Source organism: Eptatretus burgeri, chromosome 8 (assembly GCF_056783735.1).
Source record: "Eptatretus burgeri isolate ZD-2024b chromosome 8, Ebu_testis_v1, whole genome shotgun sequence".
Taxonomy (NCBI): domain Eukaryota; kingdom Metazoa; phylum Chordata; class Myxini; order Myxiniformes; family Myxinidae; genus Eptatretus; species Eptatretus burgeri.
The window spans coordinates 1490721-1511521 of NC_140968.1; the positions used below are offsets into that span (position 1 = coordinate 1490721).

General features: G+C 43.9%; 1 protein-coding gene and 1 pseudogene across 3 annotated transcripts in view; both read right to left on the bottom strand.

Moving 5' to 3' along the window:
* Positions 1–20801, bottom strand: part of LOC147020903 (poly(rC)-binding protein 3-like) — a 118674-nt gene that overhangs the window by 56301 nt on the left and 41572 nt on the right. For all 3 annotated transcript variants that reach the window (XM_085890554.1, XM_085890552.1, XM_085890553.1), the window contains exon 8: positions 1932–2009. In XM_085890554.1, the coding sequence (XP_085746680.1) occupies positions 1932–2009 (78 nt within the window). The remainder of the gene's footprint in view (positions 1–1931; positions 2010–20801) is intronic.
* LOC147020904 (uncharacterized) lies at positions 12660–17321 on the bottom strand (annotated as a pseudogene).

Sequence of the window (20801 nt, forward strand, 5' to 3'; positions counted from 1 at the left end):
GTCCACAACTCCTCACTCTCAGTACCTACCCATCCTTCCCTGTTGTACCCAACTGCTGTTGGACCCCAACTGTGTCTTTTGCACAGAGAAGGTGGATAAAGTTCTTTCAACCCTCGACTCTGACTCCACTATTGGACCGGACGGCATCAGCGCACATGTCCGAAAACCCTGCTCTGATGCTCTTTCCCATCCTCTGCCTTTTTCACCCTGTCATTGGCCCTCGGTCATCTTCCATCAACTTGGAAGTCAGCCAACATCACTGCATTGCATGTACGATATGCAAAAACTGATCTACTCAACTACAAACCTATCAACAGACTTCCAATCATCAGCATGGTCATGAATCCATCATGACAGTTGGTATAAAATCATTCCTTTTACCAATGAGCTCATTTCAGATTCAGACCTGGTCACTCAACCTTGGACATGCTGCTTCTGCTCTCCCAGCAACAGATGGATGCCCTCAATAGCAGACATGAGATCAGCGTCATCTCTCCACACACATCTCAGGCTTTCAAGAGAGTGGCCTCTTGCCTTATTCTCTAAACTCTCTGCCAATGGCATCCAAAGCCAACTCCACTCTAGGGGTACCGACTTCCTTCACTCTTGTAGCCAACGTGTGGTACTCATCGGAATTCTTTCATCTCCTCTCCTTGTCAAGGCTGCAGTGTCCCAAGGCAGTGTTCTGAGCCACATCTTATTCCTAATCTTCATCAACAATCTCTCTGACTGGAAAATCCTCTTTATCACTTTCCTGATGACTGCACCCTCTGCCTTGACATCCTTCATCCTTCAGACAGACAGGCAACAGCTGCTTCCCTCTCTTCAGGCCATGAAAAAAAAAAATCACAGGCTGGTCAAACACTTGGAATATGTCCTTCTGTGTATGTATATATATATATATATATATATATATATATATATATATATATATATATATATATATATATATATATATATATATATATATATATATATCTCCCCCCCACACCACGCTTCAAAGTTGGCCCCCAAAGCCAATCGCCGAATGGGCATCCTCTGTCGTACAAAATCCTTCCTTTGCACACCTGAACACCTATCAGACAACACGGACTTCATCCACAGCCTGATGGATTACTTTTCTCCCCTCTGGGCTGGCACCCTTGCAACACACCTTCCTCGGCTTGAAGCTGTTGAAACGAAGGCCTTTAATATTATTGGAATCTCTTGTGATGAAGCCAAATCTTTAGGACGATCACTTCGCAATCGCAGACAGGTCCGTGGTCATTGTCTTTTTCCTTAATCTTTCTGGTCTTGCACCCTTTGCCCTCTCTGTGCTTTGCCCCCATACCCCAGGTTTTTGCAGGGTAACCCCTTCTGGTGAAACTCCCAAAATCCAGAATCACTGCTCAACTCTTCATTTTTTTCCCTCCTATGGAACGAAATTCCACATCCTCTTCAATCTCTTCATTCCCTGCAGGACTTTAAGACAGCTGCCTGTCGTCTCAGATCTTCCCCAACCCCAAACCATGATCTTTCCTACCACTGTAAAACCACCCCCACCTCTCCCCCCAGCTTTTCCTTCATGAGTGCTTTCTTCTGTATCCATCTTGTCCAACCCCTGAATTCTCCCCTACCCCTCTACTTTACCCGCATCCCTTGTTGTCCGTCTCCATGTATTTTGTCCACGACCCTGCTGTTGGCATTTCCCCCTTCCCTTTCTGCTGTTCCTTTTGTTCTGTTGCATTCCGATCTGTTTGTTTCATGTTCTAGTTCTTACATGAGCCGAGCCTCTGTATACAAAAAAAATAAAATAAAATAAAATAAAATCAGTCAGTTCAAAGAAGCTAAAAATCAAGAAAACAAATGATGGCCATTTTAAAGCAAACAAAGAAGAAAGATAAAGAAAAATATTTGGAATTATCCTTTTCAAACAAAACAATCTCCCATACCTGTCCACCAGCAAATATAACTGGAGCAACTGGAGTCTGCTTGGGGCGGTAGGGGATTGTAGCACCCTTTGGTGGGGACTGGACAGAAGCAAATACAATTATTCATGAATATTCAAAATAAATAAATAAAATTAATACTTTATGGTTTTGATACGATAAGGCAGAATGAAAAAAATTAATAAATATAAGAAAAGACTTGAGTGACCTGAAATGACTCGCTACACCCAGTTGGACATTGTCACCCCATCTATTGTTTTTTTCTTCACTTCCCAATTTCAGTAGATTCTGATTTTTTTTTTCAACCACTTCAATGGAAGATACCACTCTTGCCTCTGGGGCTTCCAAGCAGGAGTTGCACCCACTCATGTTATCTTCCATCCTTATCCACACTAACTTACACCCACTGACCCTGCCTCACCTGTCTCTCTTAATTGCAGGTAACAACGTTTCCTCTCTCTTTTCTTATTTGTTCATTCCCTTACTTGGTGTCTAACTGTTGCCCCACCACCCAACCATCACAGTTCGTACTTTCTTCTTCCCATGGCGGGGATAATATGCAATCAATTAATCTGTGCTATCTTTAATCAATGCGGGTAGAGTCCGGCAATATATCAATATACCGGTTATACCGGGACAATTTTTCATATCGATACACCGGTATTGGAATTCTGAATACACCGGTGGACCGAAAAACAAAGGCAACGGGATGAAAAAATTAAATAAATAAAAAAAATCTGGATATCACCAACAAATCTAAGAAGGGTATTCACAATCTTTAAATAGCAGATATGTTCACATGATTTAAAAACCTTTGATGCACTTGGCTACACCTGGAACAGTGGAATGTATGATGTCAAGACGTTCAAGGACGTAAACAAGTTCAGTAGGTTTTAACTTTGAACCTTCAGCACCCGAGCACCGAATAAGAAATGACGTTATTCTTTGCCCTCGTGCCCGTTATTAAAGTAAGTGCCAATTGGTTATTTTATATGAATAGGGTGTACTTTGGAAAGCCTGTGCCGATTACTGACACGGCGATCCACAATAGTCATACCAACACGGCGATCCGCGATACTTTCAACCCTTCTTTAACTCTCGCTACCCATCCATTGTCAGTCCCTCGCCCTTTAGCTTCCAAACAGTAACTCCTCAGTCCTCATAAACCTGTCCATTTTGCCTTTCAAACCCAATAATTACCAGGGAAACTTCCCTCACCTGAATCCACCCATTCGTATCTCATCTCAAACCCATCTTGTCGTCCTTTCACAACATCCTCTTCCACCCCCATATAATTCACATCCAAAACCATCCCCCACCCCACACCACTACCTCAATACAATGACCCGAATTACCCATAGATAATAATAATGAGAGACAGAGGCAGAGCGAGACAGAGACATAGACAAAGAGCGTGCCCTCCATAACTCCAAAACCATGAAACCGAGCAGCCTAAAACTTTGAATGCATACCAAGGGAGTGTTGGACGAGCAGGTGTCCACATACTTTTGGCCATATAGTGTACGTTTGTACATTCACTTTGTAAGGAACAAAGTGACGGAGGTATCAACATGCTTACTCCCACGTCTGCTGAATTTTGTCAAACAGTCCGATTCTCGTTTTCAAGAAGTTGAAGAGAGAGAGAGAGAGAGAGGAGAGGATATCAAGAAGTTATTTTTCTATCTTATTTATTAAATATTATAAAGAGCAATTTTTTGTTTTTAGAAAAAGGAAGAAAAGGGATTCATTCCGGTATCACATATTTATTGTGGATTTGTGGCCCTGAAAAGGGCCGTTTGGGTTTGACGAAGCTTTTCAGCTAAACCCGAAGAAATCCTCGTGAATGCTTTCCTCGACAAAGATGGCATGTAACCACTTGTCCGAATCAGGATACAGCAAGTCCTCGTCGCTGTCACCATCATTTGTAGCCTGCTCCTCTGAAATTATATTGTCCTCTGTGCCATCCATATTGTTGGAGATGCAGCATTTCAGAAGTGCTCGCTTGATGATGTCCGACGGTATGTCCTCCCACAGCGTGACGATACAGCCGCAGATCATCGGAAGGTTGACCTTTCTCATCCTCCCGCTCTTGGTGGCTGCCTTCTCCCAGCTCATTATCCAGTCGGATTAGCATCGACATAGCCAGTCCTTGAACGGCTTGTTGATGGACACATTGAGAGGCTACAGGAGCGATCCATGCCACCTGGGATGATGACGAGATCAGTGTTGGTCCCGAGCAGCAATTTGGTGTCGTCGGTCTTGTGACAACTGAACACATCCAGGATTATCATGCTCAGTCATCGGGAGAGACGGCCATCTGGCCAACCACTCCAGACCGTGTGCAGCCAGTCCTGGACCAGTCCCTCATCTATCCACCCCTTCTGCTGTGCACGAACAATGACGCAGGCTGGAAGCTTGCCTTTGGGCAGTGTCTTCATCTTGAACACGATATATGGGGGAAGCTTGGCACTGTCTGTGGTGCAGGTGAGCATGACGGGGAATCGGTCCTTCTCGTGGCCAGTCGTATTGATCATCACATTGCGCTCCCCCCTTCACTGTGATGGTGGTCCTCGCGAAACACAAGGCGGCCCTTTCTTGAGGGTCACATGACCGTCCCTAGTCTGTTGTTGGATGCACGCAAGTATATTTGAGACGGGTGCTCAGTTATTACACGCTAGCTATTGTGAAGAATTCTTCTTTTGATGTGAGACCAGGTGTTCTTTTTCTTCTTCTTTTGTCTTTTATGGTGTTTTCAGAGCCGAGAGGCTCTATATACGGCATGTACCAAAACCTCGGGTGTCTCCAAGCGTCACTCTTTAATTTTCGTACACAGTTAATAAAATGCTGGACAAACACTGAACCTGAACAGATTTTCAAAATTTAGCTTACCAGTAGTTCTGACTGCGAAAAAAAAGTGTTCATTTGGAATATAATTAAAATTCAGCATTGATCGTTTTAAAGACTTTTTTTCTACTGTTTGGGCAATTATATTTAGTGAAGAAAATATTAAGGAATGTGTAAAAAGTGGAACTTCATTTGGCACAAAGCCATGCTCTTGAAACTGCTTTTACAATCCTTGACAATAGAGTCAACAGGGGTCCTTTTTTCGGCAATTACATACAAGGTTTTCTTTTTTCCATTTTGTGTAATCTGCTTTCATAACAAAATATTTTTAAAAGTCGTAGCCAAAAATATTGGCACTGTTACACTTTTTTCGGTAAAAATAAGTTGAAATTGACGAGGTATTTGGTTTCCACAATTCTATATTTCACTGTTCATGTTACAGAACCTTTGTTTTTGATTCAGAACTTAATATTGTTATGAATTTGGAAGATTACTGCACACAACATTCAGGTCCTATAGATCAGTTATATCGGTAAGTACATGGTGCCAGTTAGGGTCCCGTCCCTAGTCTAAAGGGGATTAAATGTTCATGCGCTGTGGAGTTATTTTGACAGTTATGGTTTTTCTTTTACATTTTTCCACCAACATGAACTACAACAACAGCTGCGGACTACTGCAGCTCAAAATAAAACAACGAAAACCCTCTGCTCCCGGCATTCTCACTGGGGTTAAGGTCATGCCCCCACCCACTGATTCGCTTGGGGGGGAGGGGGCACCAAGTAGGGATAAGGTCAAGCCGCGCTCGAGAATGAATCACGCCTGAGTGAGCCCCGCCCGAGAATGATCCATGCCTGAGTGAGCTGCGCCCGAGAACGAATCACGCCTGGGCGAGAGCGCCGGAGAGGATAAAAAAGAAACATAGAATCCTCGCAGAGAGGGTCTTCTTCCTCCTCCTCCTCCCGATGATCAAGAGCTTGGGCTTCAGAGACACCATCCACCAACGGAGCCGTAAGGGTGCGCGCCGTCTCTCGGAGGGATACGGAGGAGAGGCTTTGACTGCGAGGACGAGCGCCGAGCGGAGCTGAGAAGGCTGATTGTGGCTCGCCTCTCGCTGGGGCCCGGGCCGACGCAACGCGAAGACCACACGAGGTGGACAGGTCCGAGGCAGAATCTGGTCTTCAGCTCGTCCTTTCCATCCGAGCCGGAGGCCTCGATATAGACCATTTTGGTCCGATTATTTTGGGTGTGTGCGTATGTGTGTTTGTGGCACCAGTCTGCTAAGTAATGAATTAAGTGCCTTGCTGTACATACGTGTTTATTAATATTCAGATAACTCTGCCCTTACGTGCCCCCCTCATTTCCCTATTGTGACTAAATATACCCACGTGTTAAATGTATCAGTTCGTTTTTGTCTTTCTTTTATTGGTTTTATACGGTGCGTGTTGGAGAAATAGCCAGGCTGTTGCCGACCGAGACCGAACACAGGTGTTCAAAAGGGACATTTGGATCGACGAAAGCTCGGTGATCATCCGCTCGGGTCGCACATGCTTCGAGTACGCCAGCGACTCGTTCCGTACGAGCATCGGCGAGGGTGAATTTCCCCAGTAGTTTGGACCACGTGGGTATTTAGTTAAATTGAAATTGGCAATCGACCCTACCCCACGTGGTCGATCTATTGGCGAACTTCGGTCCGATAAAGGACCCATACTTTTTGGAGTTTTCCGAAGAGGTACGATCTAAATTCCGGGTGATCGGTGGAGTCGACTCTACGCTCCATCTAGTGGTCCTGCTCGTCGCCGATACCCAGCCCTGCAACAATATATCCTTTTAAATTAGAAAACAAAAAATAAATGGCATTGACAAAATTATTGACACCCTCGACTAAATATTTGGTGTCACAACCTTTGGACAAAATTACTGCAGTCAAGCACTTCCTCAAGCCATGAATGAGCGTTCTACATCTCTCTACTGGTAGGTTGTCCCACTCTTCTTGTGCAAACTGCTCCAGTTCTCCCAGATTTGAAGGGTGTCTTCTCCCAACTGCTGTTTTCAGATCTCCCCACAGGTGTTCAATGGGATTTAGATGTGAAATCATTGCTGGCTACTTCAGAACATTCCAGCATTTTGTCTTGAACCATTCCTGGGTGCTTTTTGAAGTGTGTTTGAGGTCATTGTCCTGCAGCAAGACCCATGGCCTTCGACGGAGACCCAGCTTTCTGACACTGAGTTGAACATTGTGCTCCAAAATTCCTTGGTAATCTCCTGATTTCATGATGTCATGCACACGTTTAAGGCATCCAGTGCCAGAGGCAGCACAGCAACCCCAAAACATCACTGAACCTCATGCTTGACTGTAGGGAAGGTGCTCTTTTCTTTGAAGGCTTCATTTTGTTTTCTGCAAACAGAGATGATGTGCTTTACCAAAAAGCTCCAATTTGGCCTCATCTGTCCACAGGACATTCTCCCAGAAGGATTTTGGCTTGTTCAGGTGTGTTTTGGCAAACTCCAGTTCGGCTTTCTTATGTCTCTCTCTCAGCAGTGGGGTCCTCCTGTGTCTCCTACCATAAAACCCACTTTCATCGAGTTGGCGCACGGATGGTGCGAGTTGAAACTGTCATACCTTGTGTCTGAAGGTCAGCTTCTATCTGTTTGGCAGTTGATCGAGGTGCTTTCTCCATCATTCGAACAATTCTTCGCTGCAATCTTCAATCAAGTCTCTCTTGTGGCCACGTCCAGAGAGGTTGGCGACAGTGCCATGGGCCTTAAACTTCCTGATTACATTGCGTACGGTGGACACAGGAACATCAAGGTCTGTTGAGATGGACCTGTAGCCTTGAGATTGTCCATGCTTAGTTACAATCTTGTGTCTGACCTCCTCAGACATTTCTCGGGTTCTCTTTCTTTTCTCCATGCTCATTGCGGTGCACACAGTGACAGAAAACAGCAGAATGACTCCTTTTCTCCATTTAAACTAGTTGAATGAGTGATTTTGATATTGCAGGCACCTGCAACTCACCATAGGTGAGTTTAATTCCAAAGTGAAGGAGAATCACCTGCTTGAAATCTAATTATTTCAAACAACTTCTAAAAGGTGCTAATAATATTGCCCAGGCCATTTTATGATTTCTGTGTGGAATAAGCTAAGATTTAGTAATTTTTTCAGCTTTGTTTTGTTCCACTGCAAACCAAAGAAATACATACGTGGAGACCAAAAGATTTTTTAATTTCAACAATTTTCTGGAAGACATGGTGAATTATTTGCAAAAAGTGCAAGGAGGCCAATATATTTTTGGCCACAACATTAAATACACAAATAGTTTCTGCAAAGTATTAATAATTGGCAGTGGCAAAAAATGAAGAGGTATTTCGACAGCACACATGGAGGTCGGACGGTGGTAGGGTTGTGTGTGCCTGCATGCGAGCAGGTTGGAGGAACGTGTATGGATTAGGGCATGCATGCAGGCAGGCCTTTGCCAGGAAGATAACATGGGTTTAAATTTTTAGCTTATCCAGAACGTAAATTCCAGATAAGGTATTGTCCTCACACACCGTCCGTCCATCCATCCATCCATCCATCCCCTATTTTGACTTCTCCAGCCAAAACGCAAGGCTGATCCGGCTGAAATTTTGACAGCATCATTCCTCTGCTGACTGGTAAGGCCTTAGTTATTTTATAACTTGGTTTACGGATCCGCCGACGGTATATTTGCCGAAATGAAATATAAATATAAAACACATTTTTAGCCTTTTATATTTATACATTTTCCGCCGAAGGTGCAAAAGTTTCAAAACCCGAAATGTAAACATCGGCATTTATTTTCAAAATATAATTTCGTGCGCGCACCAAAATGCCGAGTCACCTTTAACCGAGCTGCGCAGTAGAGCTGTGCAGACGTCTTCGGTCCTGGCGTATGAGCAGTGGCCAGCCTGATTCAGATTGACTGTGGTTTCTGGGGCGAAAGTGATTCTTTTTTTTGTATACCTTGTCGAGGCTCGTGTGAGAGCTAACACACAACGCATATCATGGGGAACTTGAGACGAGAGAGGAGGGAGTGGGAAGGACAAAACAGTGGGGAACAGAGACATTAGGAGATCTGTGGAAGGGAGAGGTATGGGACGGGGAACATGGGGAATAGAAGATGGACATTACAGGGACTTTCAGGAAGGAAAGCAGGGAATTTAAAGGAGGTGGGATTGGGTGGATTATCGGGGGTAGAAAAGATTGAGGATTTGGATGGGAGATGATAAGAGGTGGTGGTGAACAGCTGTTTTGAGGGCCTGGAGGGAAAAATGGGAATGAATAGAGTGAGGGAATTTATTCCAAAGGCGGGAAAAAAGAGGAATGAAAGAGTGAAGGTGAGCAGTGATAAGTGATTTTGGTAGTTTTACCAGAAGGGGGTTGTTGGCGGACCTTGAGCGCCCTGCAGAAATGTGGTGGGCACAAATCGCAGAGAGAGCTGGGGGGGCGAGGCTGGAGAGGAGACGGTAGAAGACAGAAAGACAACCGACCAACCTGCGGTGAATGAGTGAGAGGCCCAAAGACTCAGCCTCATTGCGGGAGATGCCAATGATCCGAAATGCCTTGGTTTCTACAGCGTGAAGCCGAGAAAGGTGGGAGGCAGGAGCACCAGCCCAGAGTGGAGAGCAGTACTCCATCAGGCTGCGGACAAAGGCTTTGTAAGTGGTCAGGAGCTCAGGTGGGCCGAGGAAGGACTTTGCACGACGAAGGATTCCCAATCGGCGACTGGCTTTGGAGGTGAGTTTTGAAATGTGGTTTTCCCAGGAAAGGTCATGGCAGATAGTGAGACCCAGAAGCTTGAAAGAAAGGACTTCTTCCAGAGGATTGTTGAGAAACTGGATGGGGGGATTTTCTAAACGGTCCTTTCGAAGAGACATTGTGAGAGTGTGAGATTTGTCCAGATTGAAAGACATGTTCCACGTGTTGGACCAGTTTGTTATTTTATCCAGATCAGCAGTGAGCGAAGAGGCTACTGCTTGCCGGTCTGAGGGATGACCGATGGTACGGCAGAGGGTGGAGTCATCAGCAAACATATATAGAGGATTTTCCAGAGAGTCAGAGAGATCATTGATGAAAACCAGAAAAAGAACAGGGCCCAGAACGCTACCTTGAGGAACTCCAGCCTGGACAGTAAGAGGGGATGAAAGAACTCCATTTAGGGCCATACGGTGACTGCGACAGGAGAGGAAGTCTGCGAGCCATGAGTTGTTAAGAAGTATGTCAGCGGTATAAATTTGAGTGACTGTATTGGTGATTTAATCACACAACATCTTGACGACGAATATTCTGGCCGAACTATTGCATCAATTCAGTGCAGCAGCAGGGATGATTCGCACGCTACTCTCGATCCTGCCGATTTTGTTTCCATCGAAAGTTGTACACCGCTGTTCGTACTGAAACATTTTGGTTTCAAGTACGTCAAAGTTTCCCTGCAAGATGCTGATATTCAGCCTTCAACGGACCAGAAATCAGCCTTTGATGTGCTCGTGGGGATGGGGAGACGGTACGATCAGATGCCCACTGAAAACTAAGCTGGTTATGGCTCTGATTGACCGTTTTGAGCGTGTTGACTCCGAGTAGGCACCTTTTTTTAAATCATATCCAACACTATGCACTGGTGTGCACGCACACATCTATGACTTGGACAGTAATTTTCTCAGCATTGTTTCCATTTGTTTGATGATCCAACAGGTTCCTATAAGAAAAACATGCCAGACTATATTGTAAAAACAAGTTTTAGTCCTTTTTATTGTTTTTCACATCAGAGGATACAGTGAACAATGGCATCCTGCATTTGAATGGTTTTCCATCTTCAATGTTTTCTTAGATCCTCCTGGTCCGGGATTTACATCCCCCCCCCCACCTACCCTTGTCTTTTCCATGGAACATCCGAAAAAAAATCATAAAAATATATGATTTCTAAAAATTGAAATTATATTTATATTTCGACCTACCGACCCTACATTTTAGCTGAAGAACTGCGTAAACCAAGTTATAAAATAACTAAGGCCTAACAGGCATTGTAAAGCTCGTTCCAGTCATGTGACTTTAACTATGTCAAAATGGCTGACTTAGTAAATTTCAACAACAATCTTCTTCACCAAACCCACCATACAGAATGCAACCAAATTTGGGTTACAAAATTAGGACAGGGGCCTGATGTTAAATTGTGGAGGCCATGTCAATCATGTGACCAGAAGTGTGCCAAAATGGCAGTAACTCAAATTCTTTCCAAAATCTTCTCCACACCCACCATTCAGAATGCGACCAAATTTGAGTTATGACATTAGGACAGGGTCCAGATGTTAAATTTGTGGAAGTCATGCCTATCATATGACTGGTAGTGTGTCAAAATGGCAGACTTCATAAATATTTGGGGGGGGGGGGATCACAAATTCCTTGAAAAACCTTCCTCTCCAGACACATTGGTACCAAATGGTACCAATGGTTAATAGACTGATTATATTTCTGGGAAATGTGAATTCAAGAAGCATTTTTGAGGAAAAGCAGGCAAACCACTTTTTCTAGGGTAGTTTTTCACGCTGAACATGAATCTGTTGTTTGCCGAGCCCAAAAATGCCGAATAAGGTCACGAATTAAGATCAAAGGTCAATGAGTGCAAACTTCAAAAATTTTCAAAAAGTTTCATTTGACATCCTCTATCCCAGCGTTTCTTAACCTTTTTACCCTTGTGGAACCCTTGAAATAGTTTTCATGTCTCAGGGAACCCCTGCATAAAAATTATTATATACCATTATTAATATCTAGCTCTTTTATATTTTTATTGTAGTTCACGTGGTAAATATAATATATTTTTTTCGGATACCTGGTTTAAGGAAAAAAAAAATGACCCTCTTTTTGTCAAATTTATTGGCAATGAAAAAAAAAACATACTGCTCGTTTATGAGACCTCACACCGAGGTTTTAATTCACAAAAAAAAAAAAAATCTGTAAACACAAAAAAATATACATAAACAACCAATATCACATACGTATAACACATATAAACATAACAAAAGTATATAACTGTTACAATAACTTATCGTGATACACGATGATACATGAATCCGCCATGTACAGGACGTCCACTAACCAGTGAGGGCGGTTTCACACTGGCGCCATATAGACATCGTTAAATACATTCCCTATGGTTGTTATAATTGTAAATAATAAAAGAGGTTGAAGCCTCTATTGTAATAACCAAGGAGTTTCCAACAATATGCTGTACGTGTATAGTAAAATTACGAATATTAAATCAAACAAAAACTACTCAAAAATACATTAGCCTATTTATTACTGTTTCTCGCGGAACCCCTAGCGACCTCTTGCGGAACCCTAGGGTTCCGGGGAACCCCGGTTGAGAATCACTGCTCTATCCAGATATGTAACTTATTCTACAATATTTTGTATAGTAGGGTTCATACAGGTTTTCAAAATGTGAGAAAAAAAGGAAAATGTGAAGGAAAAATAATACTATTTTGTTAATATCTCCGTACAAGAGCAACTTTTAGTTCTTTAACATACCGTTTCATTTCACTTTAATTTATATGATTAAATGCCACAAGTGAAATGGTTTGACTGACTCCTATCCATACGTAATTCCTAAGCAAGATTACTCTCAATTTTGAATTTCACAATTTGATTAATTAGCCTCCTAATTAAGGTTAAAGGTCACCAGGTGCAAAGTAAACTTATGACGCAAACAACTGTTCTGACAGTCAATCATGTGTTCTTATCTCTCAATCATATCCTACTGCAATCTGTCTGACCAATTGGGGGCAAGGAGAAGAGCTTGTTCACTGTGACACGACACCCTCCACCCACTCCACCCCACCCCTACCCCCAACCGCGACCTGCTAATGTCTACTTTACTTCGCCCTGTTTCGACATGGTATTTCTGCGACATTGCACTTGCAGGCATCAGTGCACAACTGGTTCCCCCACTTCCGACAAGAGCAACTATTAGTACTGCAACCTTTTGTGCAACTACACTGCACAAGTTATCTGCATTCCTTTGGAATTGGAGGCAAAGTTTTAAGAACCGGTGACAATTTACCATCCACGAGTCTCCATCCACATTCTGTTGGTGGTGGCAGGGATGGCATTGGGTTATGAGCTTCTCTCCAAATGAAACCTTGGTAGTTTGCTCGTTCTATGTGGAATTTTGCAGCGTCACGAGGTGGAGGGAGGGTCTCCGTTGCATGACATTTGCTGAAAAGCTTAATCAGGGCTTGATTACAGTTCTCAGATGGTGCCTTATAGATGTGGCAAATGAACTTTTCAGCATCTTCTGTGACCTGTTTTGAGGGCGTCGGAAACTTGCCAAGATGTTTGAGAAGACTGTTGTGTTCAAGGAAGATATCCCACTCTGTTCTCTTTTAGTGTCCTGAGAAAAAGGACACCGTGTCGCATCCTATTACACTGTGAAATGCAGGTAGTATCTCATAGACATGATCGGCAAGTCCAAGTTCCCTCCTTATGTCATGCACAGGAACATACTTCGGTTTCTTCATTGCTCCCGCTTTCATCCAAAGCCTCGTGCAAGACATTCTACCGAAGTTGGCGACCAACAACACCAAGACATCTGTGTCACGAGCTACGACCACAATGTTCAGTGCATCTGTTTGAAGGCAGTGTAGAATCATTCTAGAATCCGCCTCCTCATGATTGCTCTCTAGCAATGTTGTGTCCATTGCAGGGTCTGAACTCTGGACTTCTGTTTCAGAAGCAAAACCTCCACCAACAACAACCACTTTTTCAGGGGGTGCCGCAGCTATGAGAGCATTTGACAGGAACTGAGCAAGCTCTGTCTTGTTTTCAGTTGCTGCAAGAAAGTCCAGCCATTTGTTGGGGGAGTGGTACGTCCCTATCTTCAATCAGATGCCGAACTGGCCTTGACTTCTTTGTACGTTTGGTCCTTGTTCCAACTTTGATGAAAATATCTCTGTACCGATCGAAGGTAACGTCAATTCGGATGTAAGCCTGGCCTTGCCGGAAAATGAACTTCACAAATTCATCCTCATAGTAACCAAAGGTATTTGCCTTGCTTGGCTTTCCAAGTGACATGACTGCAGCTTGTCCATCAATGATCAAGCAAGAAGGCTCATCATTAGAGATTTCTGTGGGGCAGATTACACTTTGGATAAGAATGTCAAATAAGTTGGCTTTAATGCCAGATCGAAGTTCACCAGACGTCTCAGCAATGCAAATTGGTACGTTCATTAACTCATGGTTCAGTATTCTCGCCAGGTCTACCGGTCTTCCAGCTCTGTAGGCTGCAATTAGTCTCTGCAAGAAGTTTCTGTCTGCTTTTGTGCTTTCTGTCTTCCCACTTGGCGTCTTTGTAGCAACATCGTAGAGTGTTGCAAAGGTTGGAGCCTTCACCTTTTGAAGTGCAGAACGGAACAAGTTGGTGGATGACACAAGTCTCTCTTTGACGAAACTCTCCAACTTCTGTTGCCCAAGCGTTTCAGCATTCAGCAGCGACTCTTCTATTTCAGAAGTCGCAACATCTTTTGTTGCGCAGTAGATTCTTCAGCAAATACTTTGAATCGCAAGAGAGTTTGAAGGATTCGTTCCTCATCGGAGTTGTCACGTTTAGTGCGGGAAGAGGTGGCTTCATTAGGGGTGTACCCAGTGTCCACTCCAACGTTCATCATTCCATACGTCTGCATTGAAATGCGCGTCCTGTGGTTGTATGAGAGCGTCTATCTTGCCAGGGCTGAATTGGTTTTGGTTATTCCAATGATTTTTCCCAATTCTTTTTTTTTTCCCAATTCCCAATTTTCCCAAACTCTTTTTCAAAAATCCAAACAAAAATTCCCAAACTCTTTTTCCCAATTCCATTGAGCCATTCCAGGCTATGATCCGGATCGACTTGGTTGAAACTTTGGTCTGATCCTTTCACAACAAAGTTACCAAGGCGGAACTCTTCCTCCACTTCTGGTGGGAGCTGATGCATCTGTGACAGGTAAACACAGCCCCATCTTGCGTAATTCACGTGATCGTATCGGAAGAAGAATGGCAACATTTCTCGGAACAATTCCAAATGTAGCGTCCACAACCCTGCTCTCTGTGCCCGAACGAAAGCAAGCAATACAGTTACCATCCTCAAGTAATCCCACTAAAACCTGAAGTTTGGATCACTCTGTCGATTTTAAACGAAGACTGTGAGGTGCTGCCGAAAGGTCTCAGAACCCACAATGTCAAGTAAGCTATCGAAGTCTTTGCTGGCTAGTGCATCCTCCAGGGTTTGGCAAGTTTTGGGATCTTGTTTATGGAGGTCAGTTTTGAATTGCGGCATCAAGATTTGCCACTGCGCTTGCCAAGTTAATTTGTGCGCCCTCATTGCCTTTGCATATGATTTTCCATCTTTAGCCTTCTCAGCCAAATTTGGTCCAAGTAAACCACTTTCAACCCACAGTTCAAGTATTCCAGAATCTTCTGTGAGTTGCCCTATCGCTTTCAAAAAGTTCATAGTGATATGTAGCCCACCTAATCTTGGAATTAGGGTATCTCTGAAGTCGGACACTGACCATTTCAGCTCCATCAGTTGGGGGTACAATGCCTGATCAACTGTGATCACAGCGTAGCGGTTTCCTAGAGCCCTTGCGACATGTAATGCCCTTCATACCATGGTGTTCAAAGTTGAAAGTTCATGAGCTGGGGCTAGTATGATTGGCATATATCCAATGGTAGTTTTGGCTATCTCTGACCTTGTGCTGTGCAACTGATTGAACGTGGTCCAGGAACCTTTTTCGTCCTCTCCTTGCCGAGATGTTAAGAATGCCATGTCCCAATCTACACTGTCTTGTAGAGCACTGGGAGTATCTTTCTGCCTCAGAAACCATCCTGTTTCAACCCCATCGAAAGCAGGAATGAGGGTGTCCTTGTTGATAAACACCTCATGAATCTTTTCAACTGAAGGTGGGATCTCCAAAGTTGATGTATTGGATGGTTTGATGTCTCGAAGACCACTGTCAGCAGGTGGCCCCCTCTGCCAGGCAGCAAACTGTGTAGAATGAAATGTATTCTTGCAATCTAGGGTTGAGTCATTGATATCAATATTGTCACCAGAAAAATACACAAATCTTCCAGAGACCAGGTTGCTAGGTACCATCGCCCCAGTTTGTGGATCAAGCGCTTTCAGAGTGTTTTCAGCCATTGATGTGTCATACTTTAGAACCCGGTTGTAGCTGATTATGTGCCCAGCATTATGGAATAACTCAACCAATTTCTTTGACCGAGTTGATTGGTACAGTGTCATACCCATTCCAACATGTTTAGGCGGTGCTTTCTTGTCTCCACAAACACCATAGACCATATGTTGCTCAATGCCAAGGACCCTTGTTTTCTTCACCCAACTAATTTCAGACGTTTCACATTCATCAAACTCAGCATCAACACCACTTTGGCCACCAAGCAAGATATTGACAGACATGTGTACAGATGGCGGTATGCTTGCCAACTCTGCTTCTTCACCGACATCACAGCCCTCGAATGCAGGATGTGACATGATATCACTGCGGAGTTTAAGAGCTACATGCACTAAAGATAGAAAATCATCATCCTGTTGTCTAAATACGGGAATATTTTCTGCACTGTTCTGACCACACACCATTTCTGAAAGGGGTATGTGACTGAACTGTCTGGGAAGAAGCAGAGTTTGCCTTTCTGAAATAGCTACATTTCTTGGCACAAGAAATTCATGTGTCCCCAATGTACTTTGACAAAGTTTCTTTGAAAGTGCCCAGTCTACTAACATACGATGTAGGAATCGTGCAGTCACACTCACTGTTTAGTTATTTGTACCTCTCGAATACTGCTGACAGTTCAAACACGTGTCCTTTCTCAGCAGAGTGATGCAGTTCTTGACACAACCATGATATGGCCATGCCAGCTGCTTTGCTCACGGCTTCTGCCCATTTTACATCCCTATAGAACTTTTTAAGGCAGTTAGCATGATAACATGCTTCAGCAGAGATCAAATCATTCTCAGTTGCAGTTCGGACTAAGATCTCATGTACAAATTGAGCTTTTGCTATGATGTCGTCACTCACGTCGAAGGTTGTGACACGACTTGTCTTCTGCTTCCTATCGAATTTTTGGCAGAACATACACAAAGTCCAGTCCACCTGAGTAGTACTACTGTGTAAAAACCGGCGTCCTTCAACTGAAACACCCTTTCTTTCATTAGCTTGCGCTTTTGCCGGATCTTTTGATTGCTCCTTTTCTCGCTTAGCATTTATTTTCACCTTACGTGTCTATGCTGAGTAACATAGTTTGTGCCATTTAAGTTTGGGGATACTGTCTTGAGGCTCTGCAAAGAGCGATGAAAGCCTGTCCACAGCTGGCCGAAATTCACAGTGCCTCAGTTTGCATCGGAGCTCAGTCGCCTCTCTGATGGAAGCAATGCCTTGGTCTGTCTGGTTGAAAACCGTGTCTTTAGCCTGGCTGCTTTCCTGGCATATGATACATTGTTCAAACGTCACATCCTCACGCTGTCGCTTGAGGCTTGCAATAGGTTCCATAGTTGCCTGGGGAGAGAAACAAAAAACTTAATAATAAGTTCCAGGCATGCATGTTCTGATCATGAAAAGTCCCCCCCCCCCCCCCGTACTGCAAATATAGCTGGTGCTTGCCCTGGCTCCCGCTCTGGCTTCAGATTTAGTACAGACAGCAGTCTAATCAACAGCATAGCAGTACATGCACTCATCACTCGCTCTAGGCCCACAACCTGTGCATCTGTGGGTGTATATGATGTCAAGCATGTCTGGCCATGGATTCATTTTCTGTCACTTTCACTTTCATTCATATTTCTGTTTGATAAAACTTGATGAGGATCCCTACCTGTTCTTGTAATGCCTAAGGCACTAACTAGATGGCAAGGCTATTAGATTCATTCTTCATTTAGGGCTACTTCAAGAACACCCTGTTTGAATGGAAATGGAATGTCAAGCATGGCTCGTGTGAAATGTAGCCGGCTTCACATAGATGGCAACACTGTCAAATGGAGTGGACTTGGAGAAGCCAAGGGGCAAAATTACCAGTAGCTGTGAGGCAAAATGTAACAATCACCTTTCATACTCATTAACCTTTGACCTATATTCTTAATATGCAAATTAGGTCATTAACACACCTGTCTTATTCACCATAGGATATCATACCATCAGCAGAAGCAGAAAACCCTTCCTTACTGTAGACGTAAGAGCAAAAAATGCAAGCAAAATGTATACCTCCACACGAAACTAAAAGTCGCACCGTTACAGAGACATTTGTAAAAGTGTGAAATTTTTCCTTAACAATTTCCTTTAATTCTACAATTTTGATTACCTGTTATAGCTTTACCTTACAAAATATCACAAAATATAAAGTAATATATATGGATAGAGGATGTCAAAATAAGCATTTTTTGAAAAATTTTGAAGTTTGCACTCATTGACCTTTGATTTTAATAAGTGACCTTATTAGGCATTTTTGGGCTCGGCAAACAACAGATTCGTGTTCAGCGCGAAAAACTACCTCAGAAAAAGTGGTTTGCCTGCTTTTCCCCAAAAATGCTTCTTGAACTGTAAAGAAGCAAATTTTCTGATTTTTTAAACAGTCTATAAGGCCCTGTCACACCTTGACGTTTTAGCCAGCGTATGACAAGGTATCAAAATTTATGCAAAACGCTGGCGTACGCTGAACTATTGATGTTTTTTTCCCAGTTTTGGACGTATTCATAACGACTTGGATTTATGCATAATGTATTAGTAACGTACACAGAACGTTTCAACCACACATAGATAACATACGAACGAATGCTGAGCGTGTTGTCGGCATTCACAACCTATGCCCAACGATAGTCGAACTTATGCATAGCGCGGCAGCGTATCGCCGACGATCACGTGGCGTAGGTTATTCATAGGCTGCGGCTCGACAATTCAAATCATAACTGCACTAGACATCGAAGTGTGAAGCCGCTGTCACACCTTGACGTTTTAGCCAGCGTATGCAGATGTATGAAAAATTTGCCGAACCAAGCTGGCATACGTCGGATACGTTATGGGTAAGTTTTGTATACGTTAAGAGCACGCTGGCATACGTCGTCATACGCCGAGTCACTCAAGAAATTTTCAGCATGTTGAAAATTTCTCGACGTATGACACACGTTCCGCGTACGCTGGTCATAAGTTGTTGGCACGTTACGCGATCGTTGACACGCGTTACTTGTAAGTTACTCATAAGTCGAAACACGTCGAGGTAATGGTTAGCATCAGTGTTCCAGACTCCCTGGTTTTTTTTTTATTTTTTTTTTCTTCGGTATGACAGTGATGTTGACACTTCGATTTCTAGTGCGGTTATGATTTAAATTGTTGAGCGGCAGCCTATTAATTATATTATAACCGCACTAGAAATCGAAGTGTTAACATCACCGTCATACCGAAGGAAAAAACAAACAAACAAAAAAACAAAAACAAAAACAAAAAAAACAGGGAGTCTGGAACACTGACGCGAACCATTACCTTGACGTGTTTCGACTTTTTTTTTTTGTATACCTTGGCGAGGCTCGTATGAGAGCTAACACACAACTCACAGCAAGGGGGCATGAGACAAGAGGGGCGGGAGTGGAAGGGACAAAACAGTGGGGAACAGACACATTAGGTGAACTGTGGAAGGGAGAGGGATGGGGATGGGACGGGGAAAATGGCGAAGAGAAGATGGACATTACAGGGACTTTCAAGAAGGAAAGCAGGGGAATTGAAGGAAGTGGGCTTGGGTGGATTATCGGGGGTAGAAAAGATCGAGGATTTGGATGGGGGAAGATAAGAGGTGGTGGTGAACAGCTGTTTTGAAAGCCTGGAGGTAAGACTGGGAAAGAATAGAGTGAGGAAGTTTATTCCAAAGGCGGGAAAAAAGAGGAATGAAAGAGTGAAGATGAGCAGTGATTCGTGATTTTGGTAGTTTTACCAGAAGGGGGTTGTTGGCGGACCTTGAGCGCCCTGTGGAAATGTGGTGGGGACAAATCGCAGAGAGAGCAGGGGGGCAAGGCTGGAGAGGAGTCGGTAGAAGACAGAAAGACCACCGACCAACCTGCGGTGATTGAGTGAGAGGCCCAAAGACTCAGCTTCATTGCGGGAGATGCCGATCTTAAATGCCCTGGTTTCGACAGCGTGAAGCCGAGAAAGGTGGGAGGCAGGAGCACCAGCCCAGAGGGGAGAGCAGTACTCCATCAGGCTACGGACAAAAGCTTTGTAAGTGGTCAGGAGCTCAAGAGGGCCGAGGAAGGACTTTGCACGACGGAGGATTCCCAGTCGGCGACTGGCTTTGGAGGCGAGGTTGGAAATGTGACTTTCCCAGGAAAGGTCATGGCAGATAGTGAGACCCAGAAGCTTGAAAGAAAAGACTTCTTCCAGAGGATTGTTGAGAAAGTGGATGGGGGGGTTTTCTAAACGGTCCTTTCGAAGAGACATAGTGAGAGTGTGAGATTTGTCTGGATTGAAAGACATGTTCCACGTGTTGGACCAGTTTGTGATTTTATCCAGATCAGCAGTGAGCGAAGAAGCTGCTGCTTGCCGGTCTGAAGGATGACAGATGGTACGGCAGAGGGTGGAGTCGTCGGCAAAGAGAAATAGAGGATTTTCCAGAGTCGGAGAGATCATTGATGAAAACCAGAAAAAGAACAGGGCCCAGAACGCTACCTTGAGGAACTCCAGCCTGCACAGGAAGAGGGGATGAAAGAACTCCATTTCGGGCCACACGTTGACTGCGACAGGAGAGGAAGTCTGCGAGCCATGAGTGGAGATGGCCTTGGATACCATGGGAAGAGAGTTTGGTGAGTAGTGCAGGGTGCCAGACTGTGTCAAAAGCAAGTGATATGTCCAGGGATACGGCTCGGATTTCCTGTCTGGCATTGAGGACCTCCATCCATTGATGGGAGAGCAGAAGCAGCATATCCAGGGTAGAGTGACCTGGTCTGAAACCAAATTGATGATTGGAAATCAAGCCATTGGAGAAGAAGAAGGATT